A 22,062-nucleotide genomic window follows, 5' to 3' on the forward strand; every position below is an offset into this window, starting at 1 on the left:
AAATAGTTGGGAAAGGGGATTGAGGTGCACACAGTGGATAAGATGGCGGATGGGGGTGAAAAGTCAGCCTCGAATGAATTTACTTTACATTACAAACACTACCGCAGATTTCAACAAAGTTTGATTGAGCAAGCGAGCGTTTGTGAACACCCTGCACACAAAATGGTGTATTTTAACTAAACACGAACCATGTCAGTGAAGCCACTTGTTCACACCAACTAGAGTTCCATTTCTCTTTAAATCAAGCTGGCTGTTACAGCACTGAACCCTCCACCGGTCTTTCGTCTCTGCTCTACTGACCCCACTCTGAAGTCACGCCAACGGAGCTGCTAAAAGTGCCTGTTACGGCTTAAATATCCCTGTTGGAACACAATCCATGCCTGGCTGGGCCTGTGGTTAAAATGGTTTCCGACGGTCCGCCTGGTTTTCCTACCTTGCATGACAATTGCTGTCACAGCTACCCACCTGGGGAACTGAAAGCGGTCATATATTGGAATGCTTAACATTTTCAATGACAAAGTCTCGCTCGGCCTTGAACAATATTCCAAAATCCACACTCTTCAATACCAGTTCGGTATTTTAATAAAGAAAAACAACAACTGACACAAGGATAGTGTAGAAATGCCCCCTCCGATAAAATGGACCGAGTTGTTAGCGTTAGCGTTCGGGTTGTTAGGGTTCGGGTTGTCAGGGATGGGGTTAGGGTTAGGCTTGTCAGGGTTAGGGTTAGGGTTAGGGTAAGGGTTCGGGTTAGGGTTACGGTTGTCTGGGTGAGAGTTCGGGTTCGGGTTGTTAGGGTTAGGGTTAGGCTTGTCAGGGTTAGGGTTAGGCTTGTCAGGGTTAGGGTTAGGCTTGTCAGGGTTAGGGTTAGGCTTGTCAGGGTTAGGCTTGTCAGGGTTAGGGTTAGATTTCGGGTTCGGGTTAGGGTTGCCAAGGTTAGAGTTCGGGTTCGGTTTAGGGTTAGGCTTGTCAGGGTTAAGGTTAGGGTTAGGGTTCGCTTGCTTTTATATTATCCCGTTTGCTTTTTATTTCTAACTTGCTTTAGACTAATTATTCCAATGACAACACTGGTACTAATGAATTCCTCTACAGTTTATAATTCTGTAAAACTTTCCCATTATAATTAAATCATCATTTCAGTTTTCTTTTGGACCACTTCCAAAACCTTAATTTACGTGCTATTCGACTTAAACGCGATTTTACACGTCTTGCGGCATTACGCTTTGTCAAAATACTTTGCGCTTGCTTTACGTTCTGCCTGTTATCTCAACTCTGAATTTCTCATCTTCTACACTCTACAGGATTCAGATATCCAAGTAATTAAGGGAGTAACAAAAAAGGTTTACCCTGAGCATCATGTCTTATCTCGTAAACCAGAGTAAACCAGAACTGCACTCGGTGGAGCGCATACCTCCGCCAGGTTGAACAGTTTACGTTTTGTATCCCACTAATAGGCCGGATGTGGATCCAGACCTGAACCAAAATCTATTCGGCTTGTTCTTGTCACTTCCCTAACTCAACCACCAAGTTTTGGCATAATATGTCCACAACTTTTAGAGATATCCAACTCACAGACAGATAAACAGTGGTGAAGACATAACCTCCGTCCACCTTTGCTAATTAACCTGTAAAGTATTGTTTTGTATCATTAGTCTCGAGTGCTTGGTTACTTTCCTGTGGGAGGAAGCAGAGCAGTATTCCTCTATTGGTAAATGAATGAGTTATGTTTGGTGACAACTTTGTTTTGGCCGAAGTACCAAAGAAAGTGACAAACGTTCCCCACCAGGATGGATTATAGTGTTGTGCTCATTTATAAATTCCCTTGAAAACTTTGTACTTCAGATCCATGAAGTGATTAAACTCCCATTCTCTTCCCACATCACTACAAACTTCCAACAAGTGGAATGTGATTAAAGGGAAGATGAACCAAACAGGGTCAAAGTTGGATGAAGATTGAGCTATAGGAAAGATCAGGAATAATTTGATATCTCCAAAGGTCTCCACATCAAATGTGCAGTTAGATGGTCTGAACTGAATCCAGGTATTTATTGTATTAAAAAAGGGAAAAAAATCAAAAAAAAACTCACCCACTTTTCACTTGTTTTTTATTTGTAGGTTGACTGCTCGACATTTTCACGTGGTACATACTTGGGAACCTCAATATTACGCGTTTCTGTCTCCGCTGTCGCTGATGACTCGCCAATAAGCGATGAAACTAGTCCGGAAGCTTGAGGGGGGCATTGTGATTCTCTTGTGTGTACTTTGTGTAAATGCCATTACAGATGTGGAGGGACTCTGGGAAGAGTTTGAAACAGCAAAGGACATACCTGTGTAGCCTTTCCGGATTACAGTTATGCAGCTCTTTTTGGCTAGAAGGGCATGGGAGGAGTCAAATTGTATGTATGTATACACACACATGCATTAGCTTCATTATATTAAAAAAAAATACTCACATTGTAAGTATGTAATAGTACCTTGTGGATGTGCTCGTATTGTAATAGTACGTACTTTATAGACGTACTCGCATTATAAGTATACATACTTTATAAAGGTACTCGGTTGAAAAAGTATGATGTGCAATACTGGCTACGGTGGCTTTTGTGGTTTACGTTGGCCCATTATATACGAGCAGACAACCAGACAGACCCAAACCCAATACCCTCTCCTCTGGCGAGGGTAAAAACTAATTGCCTGCTTTTTAAGCCAGTTTGTATAAGTGCAGGGGTAAGGGAGGTAACATAAATCAGGAGATAATTGGAAATTTATATTGACCTCCACAATCGAAGGTGGATGGATGGTGGTTATGCTGTTACCCCTGTTTGTCTGTATGTGAGCAGAATATCTGAAAAAGTTGTGGACAGATTCGGACGAAACTCGGTGCACAGGTTGCGTGTGTGACACAGACGAAATTATTGAATTCCGGTGAAGATGTGTATCCGGATCTGGATATTATAACTTTTTAGGTAATTCGTACCATTGAGTGATGGGGCCACAAACGACGTATATCACGGTATTTCAAAAAGTTGTGGATGGATTATGACACAACTAGGTGGATGAGTTTGATAGGCGACGATAAGAAGAGGACACTGCTAGAACTTCCAGGAAAGAAGTCGGTATTTCAAAAAAAGTGGATCTGGGGTGAATTAACGTTGCTTTTTACCCTCGCCAAAGGAGACGGTATTGCATTTGGGTTCCTCGGTCTTGTGCGTTATTCTGTCTGTTTGTTTGTCTGTCTGTCACAATTTTAACCTGATATTTATGAAAGTTCACCAAATGGTAGAGTTGGTCATAATAAAGAAGCCTGTTGATTTCGAGGTCAAAAGGTCAACATAGGACAAAGGTCAACAACCTTGTCAAATTTCTAAAATGCTCAATTTTCATCTGATTGGCTTGAAATTTGAAGAGGATTTGCATACCCTGTCACTGAATTCAACCACCAATTATTTTTTTAGGTCAACATCGGCCAAACGCTCAACATAGTCCAAAGGTCAACAACAAGGTGCACTATATAAAATCCTCAATTTTCATCTAATTGACTTAAAATTTGAAGGGGATTTTCATATCTGGTCACTGAATTCAACCACCTATACTTTTTGAGGTCAACATAAGCCAAACGGTCAACATCATCCAAAGGTCAACAACTTACGGTGAAATTTCTAATATGCTCAATTTTCATCTGATTGACTTGAAATTTGAAGGGGATTTTCATATCCTGTTACTGAATTCAGGCACCAATTGTTTTTGAGGTCAACATAAGTCAACATCGTCCAAAGGTCAACAACTTAAGGTGAAATTTCTAAAATCCTCAATTTTCATCCAATTGACTTGAAATTTGAACAGGATATGCATAGCCAGTCACTTAATTTAACCAGCAATTGTTTTTGAGGTCTAAAGGTGAAAAGGTTAACATATGCCGCATTTCTAAAATCGTCAATTTTCATCTGATTGACTTGAAATTTGAAGATGATTTGCATATCAGATCAATGAATTCAACCACCACTTGTTTTTAGGTCAACATAGGCCAAAAGGTCAATATAGGCCAAAGGTCAACAACTTATTTTAGGGATTTTGCAAGTATCGTGCTATACACAACACATTTCTTGTTTGTTTGTCAGTTTGTCCACACAGAATGTGTTAAACGAGGCCACAATCACCACCTAGTGGTAGCCATTAATACACGTTATCATTTTTCAATCAAATGTATCAATAAGTATGTACAATTCGAATGTGAGTACATCTACAAAAAACATACAAAAAAACACACACAAAACAAGAGCCGGTGAGGGTCTGCAATCGTTGATTGCCCTTTTTAGTTTGTACGTTGCATTCATGCTGTACATGCCAATTTCTCCTGAGCACATGAAGAGTCGACCACAATGTGCGGACTGCGGACTGTAGGCCAGACCAGGAAGGGCAGGCAGATAACCTGATTTCCCTGAAAATAATTCACGAATGAGCGGGATTTTTACCAACAATTCAACAGGGAAACAACTCTCTCCTGAAATGACACCAGTTTCTCGAAGCTTCGAGTCTTCGCCAGAATCCTGGATATTGCTATTTTTAGCCAGATTTGAACCAAGGATCTCTGGTATGTTAGTTCAGTGTCACCAATCCAACTGGGGACATAAATAAATGTAGGATATTGGAATCAAACCTCCACATTTCGGCTTTGTGACATCTTTGTAACCATCCGGTTGCGTCTGATATGATACCGAGCTTAGAGGAAAAAAAAAAATCATAAATTCTCTAATTTCTTCATATTCACTAAAACCATTCCTGGACGTTTGTTATTTTCCATTGCTGCAAAACCAAGTCAGGACCAGCTGAGTATTTAAAGTAGATGTGTATAATGCATCATTTTCTAGAACACTGCATCAAAATGTAATGTCAAGGAGGCAGCAAATCAAACCGAAAGGTCCCTTGAGCAATATGCAGATCAACTGATTAGCACTACTACTGCATTCCATCCTCGACCCATTCCTTTGGAGTGCATTTTAATTGGAATTTCATGTTAACAGTAGACATGACTGACATATGTAAGATATACAACCCAGCATTTAGGCCTTCTTGAAATTGTCAACACGTTTCAGAATTCACACGAAGCTCATTCCACGTCTGTGCGATTCCCGCACGGCATCATGCACGGATCTGTAATGATCCTTTTTCCAAAGGTAAATCATTCAGCGACGGAGTGCTTCCAGCAAAGAAAGCGTAAAAAGCTGGATATATGCCTCTGCATGTCCAAAGGATGAGTCCGCTGTAGTGCGCATCTCTAAATTACTGGAGGAAACTTTGAAGTTTCATGGAGGAGATGAACACAACATGATAGGCGAGGACATTTTAAGTCACGTCCAAGTTAAGTTGTGAAATGTGATGGTGACGGAATGCAAGTATGGATCCATATATGCCAGGAAGAACTATCAGGGCCACATTTTCATTCTCCCTGTGGTTAATGAGGACTAGTGAATTGATGCTTGGCAAAGGAAAGGTATGCTGATGATACCACACTGTTGGCAGAAAGTAAAGAGGACTTGATGAAACTGCTGCAGACAGTGAAGACAGAAAATGAAAAGCCAGGACTTTATTTAAACCTAAAAATGACGAAAATCTTGTCAACTAGGAAGGTTAACATGTTCAGATTGGGAGATGAAATAGTGGAAATTTCCATATTCCTGGGTTCCAAGATTGAAGTGAATGGAGAATGTGGAGGATATATATATACATACAGATATAGCATTGGGGAGAACAACAATGTCAGGATTAGCAAAGATATGGAAAGACCAATATGTGACAATACAAACCAAGGGGAAGGAGGACGATGAATGCTCTGGTATTTCCAGTTGCGATGTATGGATGCCGGTCAAAGACAGTGAAGGAGAAAGAAAGGAAGAAGATTGAGAGTTTTGAAATCTGGTGTTTGGGACTAATGTTAAAAATTCTATGGAATGCAAGAAGAACAAACAAATCAATTCTTGAAGAAATGAGACCACCATGTACATTACAAGCTCTGATTCTAAAACAGAAACTGTCATACTTTGGACACATCCTGTGTGTAGAAAACGAAAGTCTGGATAATATACACCATGCTGGTTATGGTTGCGGGAAGAAGAGGTAGAGGAAAACCTTGGATGTGCTGGAGTAAAGTATGCAACCAAGCTGTCTCTCCCAGAGCTTCAGGAAGCAGCGCAGGATAGGAATGTTTGGAGAAATCTGATGAGCGATGTTACAAAAAGTCAGACACGCCTTGACGGAACTAGATAACTAGACTAGATGGTATTCATAGAATACTTACCCTGCGCAGTAAACTTGGTGTGAGCCAACTCTTCTGTTTTTGAACGTTTCTTTTTTTTGATCCAATATGGCTGCCAGACCACGTGAGCGATGACATCATAAGTTTATATTCTCTAATATAATTGTTGCATAGATCATGCTCAATAAATTTCAAACTGATCAGACTAAGCGTTGTCCCTGTCGAATTATGACGTCATCGTTAACAACACCTATTCCCCATATGGAGTTATTTACAATGAGCCACGTTTCAAAAAAAAATTCCAAAGAGCAGTTTTGGAGATATAGAGGTGCAACGTTTTTCGGTTTTTCCATGATGGCGCCTGTAACACATGACCTATGACGTCATGATTATCATTAAAATATTCTAAAGGAGGAGGCGCTCCTATGGTGAAACTTTTGTGTCCATTAGACCAACAGTTGCTGAAAATTTTTTTTTCATGATCGGATGGATAAGTGTTGTATTTGTCGATGACGTCATAACAAAGGCACCGATGACATCATCATTAACATATCTTATTCCCCATGGGGAGTGGGTGACAATGAGCCAGGTCTCAATTTTTTCCATGGAGTGGTTTCAGAGATATAGAGGTGCGAAGTTTTTCCAAGATGTCGCCTGTACCACGTGACCTATGACGTCATAATAATCATTGAAATATTCTACAGGAGGAGGCCCTCCTATGGTGAAAATTTCGTGTCAATCGCACCAAGAATTGCAGAGAAAGAAATTCATACTGATCGAATCAAGCATTGTACTTGTCGAATTATGACGTCATAATTAAAGTACCGATGACATCATCATTAACATATCTTATTCCGCAAGCGGAGTACTTGACAATGAGCCATGTTTCAGTTTTTTCCCATGGAGCGGTTTCGGAGATATAGAGGTGCAACCTTTTTTTCGATTTTTCCAAGAGGGCGCCTGTAGTACCTGACATAATATGACGTCATAATTATCATTTTAAAAATTCCACAGGAGGAGCTGCTCATATTCTGAAAATTTCGTGCCAATCGGACTAACAGTTACAGAGGATTTTTTTTTTCATACTGATCAGATCAAGTGTTGTACTTGTCGAATTATGACGTCATAATTAAGGCACTGATGACATCATCATCAACATATCTTATTCCCCATGGTGAGTACTTGACAATGAGCTATGTTTCCATTTTTTGCATTGAGCAGTTTGGGAGATATAGAGGTGTAAAGTTTTTCCAAGATGGCGCCTGTACCACGTGACCTATGACGTCATAATATACACTAAAATATTCTACAGGAGGAGGCCCTCATATGGTGAATATTTCATGTCAATCGGACCAACGGTTGCCGAGAAAATGAATTTTTAAAATGCTGACACGGCACACACTTTACTTTACTGAAATGCAGACACGTACGTACCTGAATGCTTAACCCCGCTTTTGGCTTCGTGAGCGCAGGGTAATAAAGGAAAGCTCTCAGGTTGTAAGCAAATTCTCAGGTAGTGCAAGAAGGCCAGACATGCATCCTTTTGACATAGTCTTGGAAGATCATATATGGCACAGAAAGAGTTAAAATTAATAAAATGTAAATAACAACAATAGTTGTCATTCTAAGATGAGGTATATATTTTTTCAATTAAAAAAAATTGCACCCGTGTCCGAAGGAAGCGGTAGTTTGGCAATTTTAATTCAAAAATAGGCAAAACCGAGAAACTACACAAGGAATCCTTTATAATTACCCTTCCGAACATTTATAATTACCATTTAAAATCCTTTAAAATTGCTCTTTAGAATCCTTCAGAACCTTTTACAATTTTCCTCGAGATCCCTTTAGAATTATCTTTCGAATCCTTTAAAATTAGCTTAAAGAACCCTATAGAATTACCTTTACAACCTTCTATAATTACTCTTTAAAACCCTTTAGAACCTTTTAGAATCACCCTATATAACCCCATATAATTAAACGTTAGAACCCCTTATAATTAAACTTTAGAACCCTTTAGAACTACCCTTTAGAACCCCTTATAATTAAACTTTAGAACCCTTTAGAATTACCCATTAGAACCATTATAATTACCCTTTAGAACCCTTTAGAAATAAACCTTAGAACCCTTGAGAATGACCCTTTAGAATCCTTTAGAATTACCCTTTAGAACCCTTTAGAAATAAACCTTAGAACCCTTTAGAATGACCCTTTAGAATTACCCTTTAGAACTCATCAGAATTACATTTTAGAACCCTTTACAATTACCCTTTAGACTCATTTAGAGGTAAACTTGAGAACCCTTTAGAATTACCCTTTAGAACCCTTTATAAATAAACCTTGGAACCCTTTAGAATGACCCTTTATAATCCTTTAGAATTACCATTTATAACCCTTCAGAAATAAACCTTAGGACCCTTTAGAATGACCCTTTAGAATCCTTTAGAATGACCCTTTAGAACCCTTTAGAAATAACCTTAGATCCCTTTAGAATGACCCTTTAGAACCCTTCGAAATTACCTTTTAGAACCCTTTAGAAATAACCTTAGATCCCTTTAGAATGACCCTTTAGAACCCTTCGAAATTACCTTTTAGAACCCTTTCGAATTACCCTTTCGAATTACCCTTTCGAATGCTTTAGCAATAAACTTGAGAACCCTTTGGAATTACCCTTTATAACCCATTATAATTATCCTTTAGAACCCTTTAGAATTACCCATTACAACACTTTAGAATTACCCTTTACAACCCATTAGAATGACCCTTTAGGACTCTTTACAACCTTTTAGAATTACCCTTTAGAACCCCTTATAATTACCCTTTATAACCCATTATAATTACCCTTTAGAACCCATTATAATTACCCTATGGAACCCTTTATAATTACCCTTTATAACCCCATTAGAATTACCTTAAAACCTCTTAGCATTACCCTTTAGAATTACCCTTTAGAACCCATTAGAATGATCCTTTAGAACCCATTAGAATTACCCTGTAAAACCCTTGAGAATTACCCTTTAGAACCCATTAGAATTACCCTTTAGAACTCATTAGCATAACCCTTTACAACCCTTTAGAATTACCCTTTAGAACCCATTAACATTACCCTTTACACCCCACTAAAATTACCCTTTAGGATCCACCAGAATTACACTTTAGAATTCTTCAGCATTAATGAGGATGGTAAGAAAGGTTCTTCTTCCTCCTTTTACGGATGGATGGACGATGGAAGGGCATGACCAGATATTGAAGTGGCTTCACTGCTTAAAAATGTATGAATTGGCAGTTGCATTTGCTATTATTAATATGTGTAAACTTGGCGATCCATGTCCTTTTTCTACCTGCTGTCAAGATTGATCATCGTTTTGACGCACAGGCTTGGCCCCTCCAACAGCGCACCGCATTTGATGGATTGCAAACTTTAATGGAGTTGTATGATTTACAAGGAAAGCCTTTTTTGTGTTATTTATTTATTTTTTAGTTTGGCAGTATTCCGTTGTTTTGATATAACTCTCGTTCAAGAATAGCTATGTTTCATAAGAGCTCCGTCCAGGTCATATCAAATCTATGTGCAGGGCTGCGGAACAATTATAACAAGCATTCTGAGTATTGCGCTGCAATACATGTCCCCGACCGGCAGTCTGTCGTCCGGAAAACTGTTGGCGAAATTACCAAAGTTCAAAGTGCCATAACTTTGTCAAAAATGATCGAAACGTCATGACGTTCGAACTTGATCTGTAACTTGTCATGACGAAACCATGTACCAAGTTTGAAATCATTAGCATTAAGCGTTTAGATAAAAAAAAGTGTGGAAAACTGTTCTTTGCGTGACGGACTGACAGACGGACAGACTGACAGACGGAGGGACAGAGTGCAAACCTATAGTCCCCTCCAGTGTACACCGGTAGGGGACTAATAAGCCCACAAGGTCGCTCCGTGGAGCAGCCTGCACGTATTGCACTATGTGTGAATTATATAATTACCAACTCACGGTCTGAGGTAACTCGGCTAAAAATGATCCATTTTGCACCAAATAAAGTTTATGAATGGTTGCACAGGTCCCTACTTCTCACTAAAAGTGGAAACAGAATGTAAATTGGAGTTAAAATAAGCCCGCAAGGTCGCTCCGTGTGGCAGCCTGCACGTATTGCACTATGTGTGAATTATATAATTACCAACTCACGGTCTGAGGTAACTCGGCTAAAAATGATCCATTTTGCACCAAATAAAGTTTATGAATGGTTGCACAGATCCCTACTTCTCACTAAAAGTGGAAACAGAATGTAAATTGGAGTTAAAATAAGCCCGCAAGGTCGCTCCGTGTGGCAGCCTGCACGTATTGCACTATGTGTGAATTATATAATTACCAACTCACGGTCTGAGATAACGCGGCTAAAAATTATCCATTTTGCACCCAATAAAGTTGATGAATGGTTGCACAGACCCCTACTTCTCACTAAAAGTGGAAACAGAATGTAAATTGGAGTTAAAATAAGCCCACAAGGTCGCTCCGTGGAGCAGCCTGCACGTATTGCACTATGTGTGAATTATATAATTACCAACTCACGGTCTGAGATAACTCGGCTAAAAATTATCCAATTTGCACCAAATAGAGTGTATGAATGGTTGCACAGACCTCTACTTCTCACTAAAAGTGGAAACAGAATGTAAATTGGAGTTAAAACAAGGAATATTAACAGCTTTGACTTACCGCACTCCAAATTATAGTGCGGAAAACTGTTGGGGAAATTACCAAAGTTCAAAGTGCCATAACTTTGTCAAAAATGATCGAAACGTCGTGAAGTTCGAACTTGATCTGTAACTTATCATGAGGAAACCATGTACCAAGTTTGAAATCATTAGCATTAAGAGTTCAGAAAAAAAAGTCCGGAAAACTGTTCTTTGCATGACGGACTGACAGACTGACAGACTGAGGGACGGAGTGCAAACCTATAGTCCCCTCCGGTGTACACCGGTAGGGGACTAATAAAAAGGTGATCACGCTCTTGTCTAACTTGGTCGAATTCAGAGATTTTACAAACGATATCCATTGCGATATGAAAATTGTTTCTTTACTCGTCTTAATACGAGATTGAGTTGTTGTTCAACCATGTGACACGTACATCACTCAATATTCATGAATGCAATGCATGTTCAGTTAATGTTTTACCCCCTAATTCCCCCAAGAGAGAGGTGAAGACTAATGGAATAGCTACGTGATAGAGTTGACAAACCAACAGAGGTGAGAGTATTTGGCATCAGACATTGGATGTAGACATCAGCACGAGCAGATTGGACTGTGAACAGACAGAGAGAAGGAGGTTCACCGATGTCGTTTCAAAATTGGGTTTTCCAGTTGACTGTGATGTAGCAGTGACCAGACGAGGTCAAGAAAAACAAAATCCCAGCAGGTAAAATCTCAAAATCCCACCATTGCCTCCCTGGAGTAGTAAGAACTATTTGTATTAGTCTTTACAAATCATGTAGGTCTGTGAATGCGTCATGTTGTTTCCACACGCTGGAGATACAATCACGTGAAACACTCTGGGACGTAATTAACGCAACTCTGTCTTGGAATCGCTGCATGCATCTCCTGACATTGAAAGGGCAAAGTGAGCCAAAAACTAAAGGTTTCTTCCAACAGGAAGCCTAACGATTGGCAACAAGGTTTTTACACTTAACTTTGTTGGAAAACACAAGGAAAGGGAAAACGTGAAGTAATTAATCTAATTTTAGCAAACAAACACGCAAATGTTATTTTCGCTCTCGGCCAGACTCTTTCAGACAATAACCCAGCAGGATAGGAAGCCACAGACTTTCCAAGAACAGATATTCTTACCAAAGTTCCAAATGCTATTTCAAGATTACGTTTTGGGCTCCAACGCCATCTTGGGGAATTGGCAGAGGCGACACGGAAACCTCTAAGTGATCGCTCTGTTTAAACTGTCGGTGTTCTATCAAACAATATCCAACCATGTATTCCGATAATGGAACCCGACGATGGAATTTTCATCAACAACTGATCTAGTCTCCATTTCTGCATTCCACCAGGAACCACCCGGATCCCCGAGGTACTGTATGCGATTTCCCGAAGGCATTGCAATGGTGTAATATGCTGGACTTGCGTAGAATGATATACGAGACGCATGAAGATTCGTGGATGAAGATTCTACCTCATAACAAGTTCAGCATTCACGTAGCAATCTCTGCTCTGTTCCTGAGTTGGATTCCTGACCATTGGTACAGCGCCAGCAAATGGCAATGTGTCCATGTCTGCTGGTCCTCCTTTGTGGATGTTAAAGATTCCTTGGCATTTCTTTTTTTCCCATCCTCTACTCTGTCTGAAAACTCTGTCTTATACCGCCTCCTTTCTGGTCTTTCTGCTCTTGCACCCTCTGCCCTTTCCGTGCTCGGTCCCCCACCAGGTTTCTCCAATCGGAGCGCGTGGTCTGCCAGTATCCACCTTCCGGTGAAACTCCCAAAATCCAGACTCACTGCTCACCTCCACGCATTTGTTTCTCCTTTTCCCCACCTGGAGAACCAACTTCCTCAGTCTCTTAAATCTCATTCATCCCTCCATGGCTTCAAGACAGCTGTTCACCGTCATATCAGGTCATCCGCAGTCCAAAACCATGATATTTTCTATTCCCAATGACTCCACCCCATTCCACTTCTCTCTCCAAGTTTCCAATTTTTCATTCAACTTCTGATTGGGAATTTGCTGCTTTGTTCACTCCCCAAAAAAACATTCTTCCCCACAAATCCTTTATTTCTCCAAGACTCCGACAATTTTATCCCTCCGTCTTGCCGTTGGTGTCTTGCCTCTTTCTACTGGTCTTTTCATTCCATTACTTCCTGATTCATTCTGTGTTCCATCTCCAACAGGAGCCACGACACTGGGGAAAATGGGCCCCTTTAAGATTCACAACCAAGGAGCCTTGTACGGAATATTCTATCAGATAAAGTGATTCCACTTTCGCGTTTGAGATGCAAAGCAGTGTGCCATAAAACAGGCATGGCGTCTCCTGGTGGAAAATCAAATACAGATCAGTCTGAAAGACATTTTCTCTTTGTGAGAAGGAGAGCTTGCCTGACGGATTCCCAAGTTTACTGCACCATAAATCCATTGGAAGTGAAACAACAGCCAACAAAGTGCCACTTTCACACGTCCATAAAGTGGTTGTTACGCATGTTAACGGCACCAACGGTCTTACATTTGAAAAGCTTGTTGTTGTACAGAGCAATTATTTTCAAAGATTAGGGTTGTCTCAGCTACACAGAGACATGGATCTGCTTTATCGAGAAATTAATAGGAAAAAGAAGAGTATCAATGCTTATTTCAGGTTATCAATTTTGAATTGGCCTGTTTTAGCTTTTCAATCGAAGCGCCCAGCTCAAGATGCTGGAAATGGGAACATAGATTGAAATTCCATATATTGCGTTGTTTGTCCATTGTCATCACTGTGCATGTTTTTCATATCATATATGTACAATCTTCTCCATGAGCCTCAACTATATAGGACAAAAAAGAGATCAATTTTCCCCCTTGAAAACCTCTCCTCCTCCTTGCCTGGAGTTGGCGGTGGTGGATTCACATACGATCTTCTTTGTCCGTGCGAAAGGGTGCTCACGCCAAGTCACGGAGGATTCCATGGCCGGGAACCAATCCTGGACAGGTCGTTCGCAATGTGTGGAAATGTCCTCTCAGAAGCCATGGGAATGAAACCAACACCAGTGAGGACAATGCACCAAGACGTTACCCAGTTCACGAGTCTTCTTTACAAAAGGTGACTGACTGACACTAACCACACAACACACACATTGAATAAATATATGTATATAGATATATGTATATATATTGCACAAATGTATATATAAATACGTATTTATATTCTGAAATTTGCAGCCAATTTCGTCCAGTAGAAACCAAGAAACGAATTTTTAGTCCCCATGTTAAAGTTGCATACAGAGAAACGATCCCATATAAAAAGGGAGAGGTGCCTTGACATCGAGATTACCAAGGCATCGAGAGATGGCCAATATGGTACTTTTCTGGGAACCTTCTCATGGTCACCGCTCAAGAGGACGATCCTCTACAACCTACATCGATATACTGGAACGAGACACCAAAATCAACAGGCGTGACCTTCCTGAAGCGATGGCGAGAAGGGAACAATGGAAAATGTTTGTCAGAAGGGTGCGATCGAGATCGACCCGATGCTGATGATGTGATATGTATATATATATATATCTACATATGTACACACACACATATATACAGTATACATGCAGTATATATACAGTATATATACATACATATATATATATATATATATATATATACATACATATATACATACATATATACATACATACATACATACATATATATACAGGGTGAGTCAAAAGTAGCGCCCGATTTGTTTATATATATATATGTATATACAGACTTGGCATTTAATATGGAATATTTTTTTTGTGGGGGTGAACTTACTTTTCAAGATGACTTAGAACCAAAAGTTCATTGGAATTATGTTGAAATCATTCTAGATTTTGTTAATGTGACCTTTAAAAGAAACAAAAACCACATTTGACATTTCGAAGCAAATAAATTGATCCTTGAAAGTGATGTGAACTGATATCGAACTCAATTCACGGACAGTACTGTGTTAAACTTCTGTACGTTTTCCAGAAGTATCTCTATATTTTGCACATTAGCTAAAAAAAAATTCAACAAAAACAAAAGCTAAATTATGACTGGGATTACGGACAGTAAAATTACAGTTCAGTACTTCGTGTACCCCCCAAGAGCATTCAGGAGAGCACGTACACATCGAGGCATGCTGTTCACGAGATTTGCCAAGGTTTGTTTGTTCACGTGGGATTCCCACGGGTGACCCCACTAGTGTGTGTGTGTGTGTGTGTGTGTGTGTGTGTGTGTGTGTGTGTGTGTGTGTGTGTATATATATATATATACATATATATTGTTACAGACACGACTTTGATGTTAAGGTGGGCCGAGCGGAATGGCCGTCGTGTCCGCACAAATTACCCGACTATACTCGACGTTGACGAAGTCGCGCTACGCTGGCTCAATAAGAAAAAGAAGACACCCGGCTGGGTTATAATGACACAATACGACACCAGGGGTTCAGTTCTCAAGACCTCCGGAGGAGGTTATATTAAGGCGGAAGGTTAGATTACAACTACAAGAGGGACAGCATAGAAAGACAGGCACTTAGACACACTCTTATATTAACCCTAGACAGACGACAGATAAACGGGACAACGCTGGCTCACACGGGGTTTGATGGCTAGGAAAGGCAGATAGCGATGGCTCAAGGTGCACTCTTGGCTCAAAGCAGGGTACACGGTTCGGTCCAGAGATGCGGGGAGGTCTCGTCGCAGCGCTCAGAGGTGACGTTCTTTCTCAGGCCTCTCCAAACTCAGGCGCATCCGTTTCAGCGCTCGCAGGTCCGTCTTTCTCCAGCTGGGGGCGAATCTGACGTCACATCCGGCGCGTGGCCGCGTATATCCGGCGGGGAGTGACACGCCCTCGGCTCGTTAGCTCCGCCTCGTGGAATCGGCACGTTGCTTCTCATTGGGTGCGTGCGGGGGGGGTTACTGGCTCCGCCCCCGACGAGGAGCTGACAGCCAGCCCCTTCGGGGTAACCCCGTGGAGCGCATGGTCTGGAGCTAATCGAGCCGGTGTGAGGACGCATCCTCCCCCGCTCCGCCGCCATCCCCTCTGTTGTTGTTGTAATTGTTGTTGTAGTTGTTGTTATTGTTGTTGTTTGGGGAAGAAGATGGGAGGAGGTATGGGAAAGGTCCTAAACTCACTACTGATGCCATATAATCACATTCTGGTGCAACGAAGAGTCATAATTAATGGAAACGAGGCCTTAACTGACATAGATTAAGAATAACTAGGAAGATGTCCGAAAGTTGGCTACGTGTGGTGCGGTGGACCTGGGCACGACATTTAATGGGGGAATAAGGGGAAGGTCGGCTCTACTGATTGTTATTTACATGCAATGGGACTAGGGAATGGGGGATTGGGGAAAGTTGGGGAGTATTGGAGAAAATAGGGGAATATTTACAAGCGGATATGGAGGCCAAATTCCATATTCGCAACATTGCACCCTTCTCTACCCTCGGGGCGTCCCGACCCGATAAATTTTTACCTACTTTAGTGTGGCACGCAATGTAGTCCCCTCTACTATTAACTCTACCCTGAGTGCGACAGTTTTACAGATATTCACAAATGAGTAAATATGTCCCCCTGCGACGTTGCACCCTTCTCCTCACAGAAACACACCCACAGGATAACCGAATCCGGAAAGAATTCGCAAACTACACATACATCCGGTAGGGAGCATTATTTACAAGATTACGCTGATATCTACACTACGATCCAGGACCTGTCTTTGGAGGAACACATGCAGATGTTATGCATAGGGAGAGCGCGCTTGCCAACATCGATACACCAACCCACGAGTGCTCTGTGGCCGACGGCCTTTAATAACGTGCAGAGCACCCTTTCCCAGCATCAAAAGCACCACCCCACCACCAATCGGTGCAGTCACCATTGTTCATTGGAATAAAAATAAATTCGACAACCCCTAACCCTGCAGGTGTCTCTTGCTCTTCTTGTGGTGCACTTGGTGTTAACTAAAAGTGGTTCACCTGTATGGCATAGGTGCCACGTTGACCCATAGGTCCATCCCCGGGTGGTGCTTGGCCGCAAACGAACTGCGGTCCATTGTGGGTGGCCACAAACATTGCGGTCCATATGGTGTATCGATCCCGGCAGCAAACAGCGAAAGTGCAGGCCCACAACTGCGCAGCCAGCACCTCTCTCTCCTCTCTCTCTACCCCAAAGCCAGATCCTCGGAGGTGGGAGACAAAAGAAGCAGACAAGTGAGTAAGTTGGTAAGGGCGCAAAAGTGCACGCAATATAAGGTAATGCACACTGGGGGCACATGGGAACCAGGTGAGACAGGTACGTTCCTATCGTACGCCCCCCCCCCACCAGGTAACCTACATGGCCCCTCCCTTACCCCTTACTGTATCCACACAACACAACACTACTCATAAACATCTACTTTACAAATCAACAAACATCCCTACTGTCTTCCCCGTTCCTCCCATATACCAAATTCGTCTTCTCTCCCTCCTAACCAATCAAATTTGCCATTTTCAACTCTCATCAAAATTTGCCATCTCCAACTGAACATCAAAATTTGCCATCACCAATTCATCATCAGTCCCTCCTAGGGAGGGAGAGATGGAATCACTCCAATGTCTCATCCACGTCGTGATGCGTCTCACAAATCCAACAGCAATTCTCATTTCTGCAACACAAACAAAGAAAACACAGGTGTGGAGTCATCATCATCACCACAGGTAAGTGGCTGCGTATGGTGCGACAGGTTCATCAATCCTAACTATTTCCTAAGTGACTTTAACAACTTTACACTACCCGGGGTCTTTCTCCGGCCAAACCATTGGCCCTCTTACACTATGGGTTCTAAAAACCAATTCCCATTGGCCAAACTGTGGTGCTCTTCAATTTGGGGTCTCACTCCCCCGATTCATCTCCCGGTGCCCTCGCACAATTTCTGGGCTGCGGCGTGTACCTCTCCCAGTGGGTCTACCCACCTGCACACCTCCACCACTGCAGTTGCCTCCGAGCTTACCTGCTCCTTGCCCTAACCTAACTACCTGGGGAAGGCCCTCTGGCACTCTCCCCACTCGGTGCCCTCTCTGGCACTGGGCTACCCGGGTCCATCCTCCGGATCCTCGGGCCCCATCCACAACTCTACCGGCTCCCAGAGCCCACCTGCGGCCTCACCTGGCCGACATCCTCACAGTGGTGGAGTGCCCAACCAACTACACACACTAACAGGCTACACGCCCAGCCATTTCCACAACACTAATGCACCCATTCACAACACCATTCTGCAACCGCACCACAAATGCCAATATCCAACCACAATTTACCTGCACCCTCTACCTAACACTTACACTACCCGCCCCGGGTACTCGTGAAAGGGGTCCACTCTTCCCCCATCCACACCTTCGCACCACGCACACCACTCCATACCACTTACTCCAACTCTCTCCACACACCTGTACTTGCACCCTGTGCTCTCACACCTGGTGCCACCTGCACCCTTCTCTCCCCAAGCGCATTCGCGCTGATCCACACACTCACTACTCATACACGGCTCCACACACCTGTCCAGTTGCACACCTGTGCAATCACACCTGTTCCATCCTCACACACACACGGCATCATCTCAGCTAACTACTCCCTTCTGAAACTTGCGCTTCCCAGTCGTCCCTTTAAACTATTGCGCTCCCACGTCATTATCATCCATACTAATCTACCTGCGTCCCCACTACAGGTATCAGTCACTAACTAAACTTAACGTCACCTAATGTCAATCTTCGCTAGATCCCTACACACCATATCCTAACCCACCCGGGCTAGTTTTCACTGCCATACACCCCATAATCTAGTGCTCCTTTGCCCCCACCATGGGAAGGATGGTGGATTTGCCATCCCACCACATCGGGGGTCTCTCACTACCAATTTTGCACATCAAATTTCAATAAATTAAAAATTTGCCAATCACTGCCCATCATCTGCCAATCACTACTGCCAATCCCTTGCCAATCATCAAATTTTGTTTTTCTCTAATTTTGGGTCCAAAACACTAACCTCATCACCCGTCTACTCACTAATACCTCTCGGTGCGCCAATTCCCGTCCAAAGCCCGGCTTCGTAAAGCCAAGCAATGGATGCTGGTTGTTCTGTGCCAGTGGCTGGCTGCATCCTGCCTTCGGTGCAGGGAAGGAGGTTTACCCGGCCCGAGATCCCACGCACCTTCTCGGCACGGAGCCATCCAATGCCCCGATCTCGACCTGCCGGCACGTCTCAACAAAAAGTGGTCGCCATGACGACCCTTTCTATCGGGCTGCCAGCTCCGCCTAGTGGAGCACGGACGCGGCCGTTCAAAGCGAGGCCCAGCACGCACCGAGGGCCCGATTCGGCTATAAGTCGTTCTAAACTCTATCCCGTCTAACGTCGATGCTTCACCTGCATGCTTACATCCCGCAGCCCGTTCCTTGCTCACACATCCAGCCGTTTCCATGCTCCTCGTACCGTTCCTTACACACCCAGGCACACCCATTCCACTCACAGCCTTGGTCACACACCTGACCACCGAACACTTTGGCACACATTCGTTGCTCGCACACCTCACCAATACACCGCTTCGCGCCCCCTCCTCGGTCACCTCCTCTGTGACAATCACAGGTGTGCCCTCATTCGCACACCCAACCACGTGCCTCACCACCAATTCCAGCGTGCATTCCCACTCACGCTCTACCATTCCAGGTGTGCATCCTTCCATTCCAGGTGTACATCCTCGCTCACCTGTCACAACTAACTCACGCTCCATGTCACTCTCACTACTTTCACCTCCATTCCTGACAGCGCACTCACCCTTCCTCTTGACAGCGCACTCTTTCCCCATGCACCTGTCCGTCACACACCTTTCTCGCGCACACTCTCCCGTTACACCCTCTGTAACACTCACCACAGGTGGCCACTCTTCCTTACTTCTGACAGCGCACTCTTTCCTCATGCACCTGTCCGTCACACACCTTTCTCGCGCACACTCCTGCGCACACTCTCCCGTCACACCCTCTGTAACACTCACCACAGGTGGACACTCTTCCTTACTTCTGACAGCGCACTCTTTCCTCATGCACCTGTCCGTCACACACCTTTCTCGCGCACACTCCTGCGCACACTCTCCCGTCACACCCTCTGTAACACTCACCACACCACGCCTCCATGTGCTCCCTCGCACACGCGCTACGACCGACTCACTCTCGCCAGCACACTCACTCCTTGGCACGCACTTTTTCCTCACACACCCCAGAGTCGGACTTTCTTGCACACCTCCTTTTTCGCACACCAGACCTGTCGCACACTTCACCAACGGCCTCTCACGAACACCCGGGTCTATCTCGACCCCCAAGCTTCTTAAATCCCCTGGCGCATCATACGCACGACCATATTGGTCACCACTTACACCGGGTCCTCTTCCTCTTCGCTTCTCCTCCATCACCTGCGAATCCCTCATCCGGTTAATGAGCACATCATCACGATCCAAACACAGACTTTGGACCAATTCTTTTATCTCCTCTTTTATCTCTTTCTTATCCCCTCTCCGTCGCTTCTTAATTTCGCTCATCCCTTCTTCCACTTCTTCTAATTTGTGCTTCACCTCTTTTATTCCCCGGTACGTCTCCTCAAGCTCATCCTCTAAGGCTACCTTGACCGTTTCCATGTGCGTCCTCACCTGCCGGTCCTTCGTCTCCATTACCTCTATCACCTCGTCCAACCTCGTTGTCAGTCCCTCACGTACCATCTGACATTCCCTCTTTGTCGCTATTAAGTCGTTTTTTATGTCGTTTTGTGTCGCTTTTAAACCTCCTAATACCGCAGTGTTCCTTTGAACCTGCTCCGTTAGTCCTTTTTGTCCCTCTGTCAGCTGTTCCACCTCCTGCGTCAGGACCTCTATGCCCCCTTGCAATTTTACAGTCCCCTTTCTCACCTCCTTCTCCATGTGCTCCTTACAGTGCCTCACCTCCTCGCGCACTCCTCCGACCTCCTCACTCACTCCTCTTCTGATCTCCTCTCCCATCACTTGCATCTCCTGCCCAGATGCCACCCTCATCTGCTCCATTTCCTCCCTGTGAGCATCCAGTTTGGCTTCTACCCCCATTCTGACCCCCTCTATCTGCTGCCCCATTTGGTTAACTTCCCTTTCCGCTTGGTCCCTCATGTCCCTCAATTTGCCTTCCATACTGTTTTCTAACCCCTCTAACCCATTTTTCACTCCCTCTATCTGATTCTCCTGGGCAGCCATTCTATTTTCTACCCCCATTAACCCATTTTTCACTTCTTTTATCCCGTTGTCTAACCCCTCAAAATTATTGTCTATCTTCCCAAATTTCTTGTCTAACTCCTCAAAATTATTGTCTAACCCCTCACTGGTACCCCTCGCTTCGTCCCTCATTACCCCCATTTGGTTTCCCATTACCCCCATTTGCTCACTCTGAGCCCTCGCTTCGTCCCTCATTACCCCCAATTGCTCACTCTGAGCATCCATCCGGTTCCCCATTACCCCCATTTGGTTTTCCAATCGCTCACTATTCTTTTCCATAAGGGCCGTCATTTGTATAAAAAAAAGTTCCAATCTTCCCAGCGGCGCTACTTCGGTCGCGGGCACGGTGACCAGCGAGGCGCCATTTTGCGCGCCCGCTTCTTCGTGCGTGACGGCGCTATTTTGCGAACCTGCCGCCCTCACTGCTTCGCTCTCCTCCTGTCCCTCATTTTGGTCCTGGATCGACCCTACCTCACTCTCCTTTACCGGACCCCAGCTGTCTTGATCCGCCATAGCGCGACTTGCAAAATTCGAGTTTCGTAAAACAAATCCAATTTTTTTTTTTCGTTATAATTTCGTCGAGCGCAGTACGCGCTCCGAATCGATTTTCCCTCCCAAAATTTGGGCCTAATAAATTTAGTCCCGGGTTCGAATTCCACTCCTCGACACCAATTGTTACAGACACGACTTTGATGTTAAGGTGGGCCGAGCGGAATGGCCGTCGTGTCCGCACAAATTACCCGACTATACTCGACGTTGACGAAGTCGCGCTACGCTGGCTCAATAAGAAAAAGAAGACACCCGGCTGGGTTATAATGACACAATACGACACCAGGGGTTCAGTTCTCA

The 22,062-nt window shown here is 43.6% G+C and overlaps 1 protein-coding gene across 1 annotated transcript; it reads right to left on the bottom strand.

Moving 5' to 3' along the window:
* Positions 1 to 14,317: 14,317 nt before the first annotated feature.
* Positions 14,318 to 20,892, bottom strand: LOC144894201 (uncharacterized). The gene is made up of 3 exons (XM_078786298.1): positions 19,907 to 20,892; positions 19,291 to 19,795; positions 14,318 to 14,347 (listed from the first exon to the last, which is right to left on the bottom strand). Exons 1-3 carry the CDS (start codon positions 20,890 to 20,892, stop codon positions 14,318 to 14,320), a joined length of 1,521 nt encoding a protein of 506 aa, XP_078642424.1.
* Positions 20,893 to 22,062: the final 1,170 nt, after the last annotated feature.

The sequence above is a fragment of the Myxine glutinosa genome, chromosome 11 (genome assembly GCF_964187855.1).
Source record: "Myxine glutinosa chromosome 11, kmMyxGlut1.1, whole genome shotgun sequence".
Taxonomy (NCBI): domain Eukaryota; kingdom Metazoa; phylum Chordata; class Myxini; order Myxiniformes; family Myxinidae; genus Myxine; species Myxine glutinosa.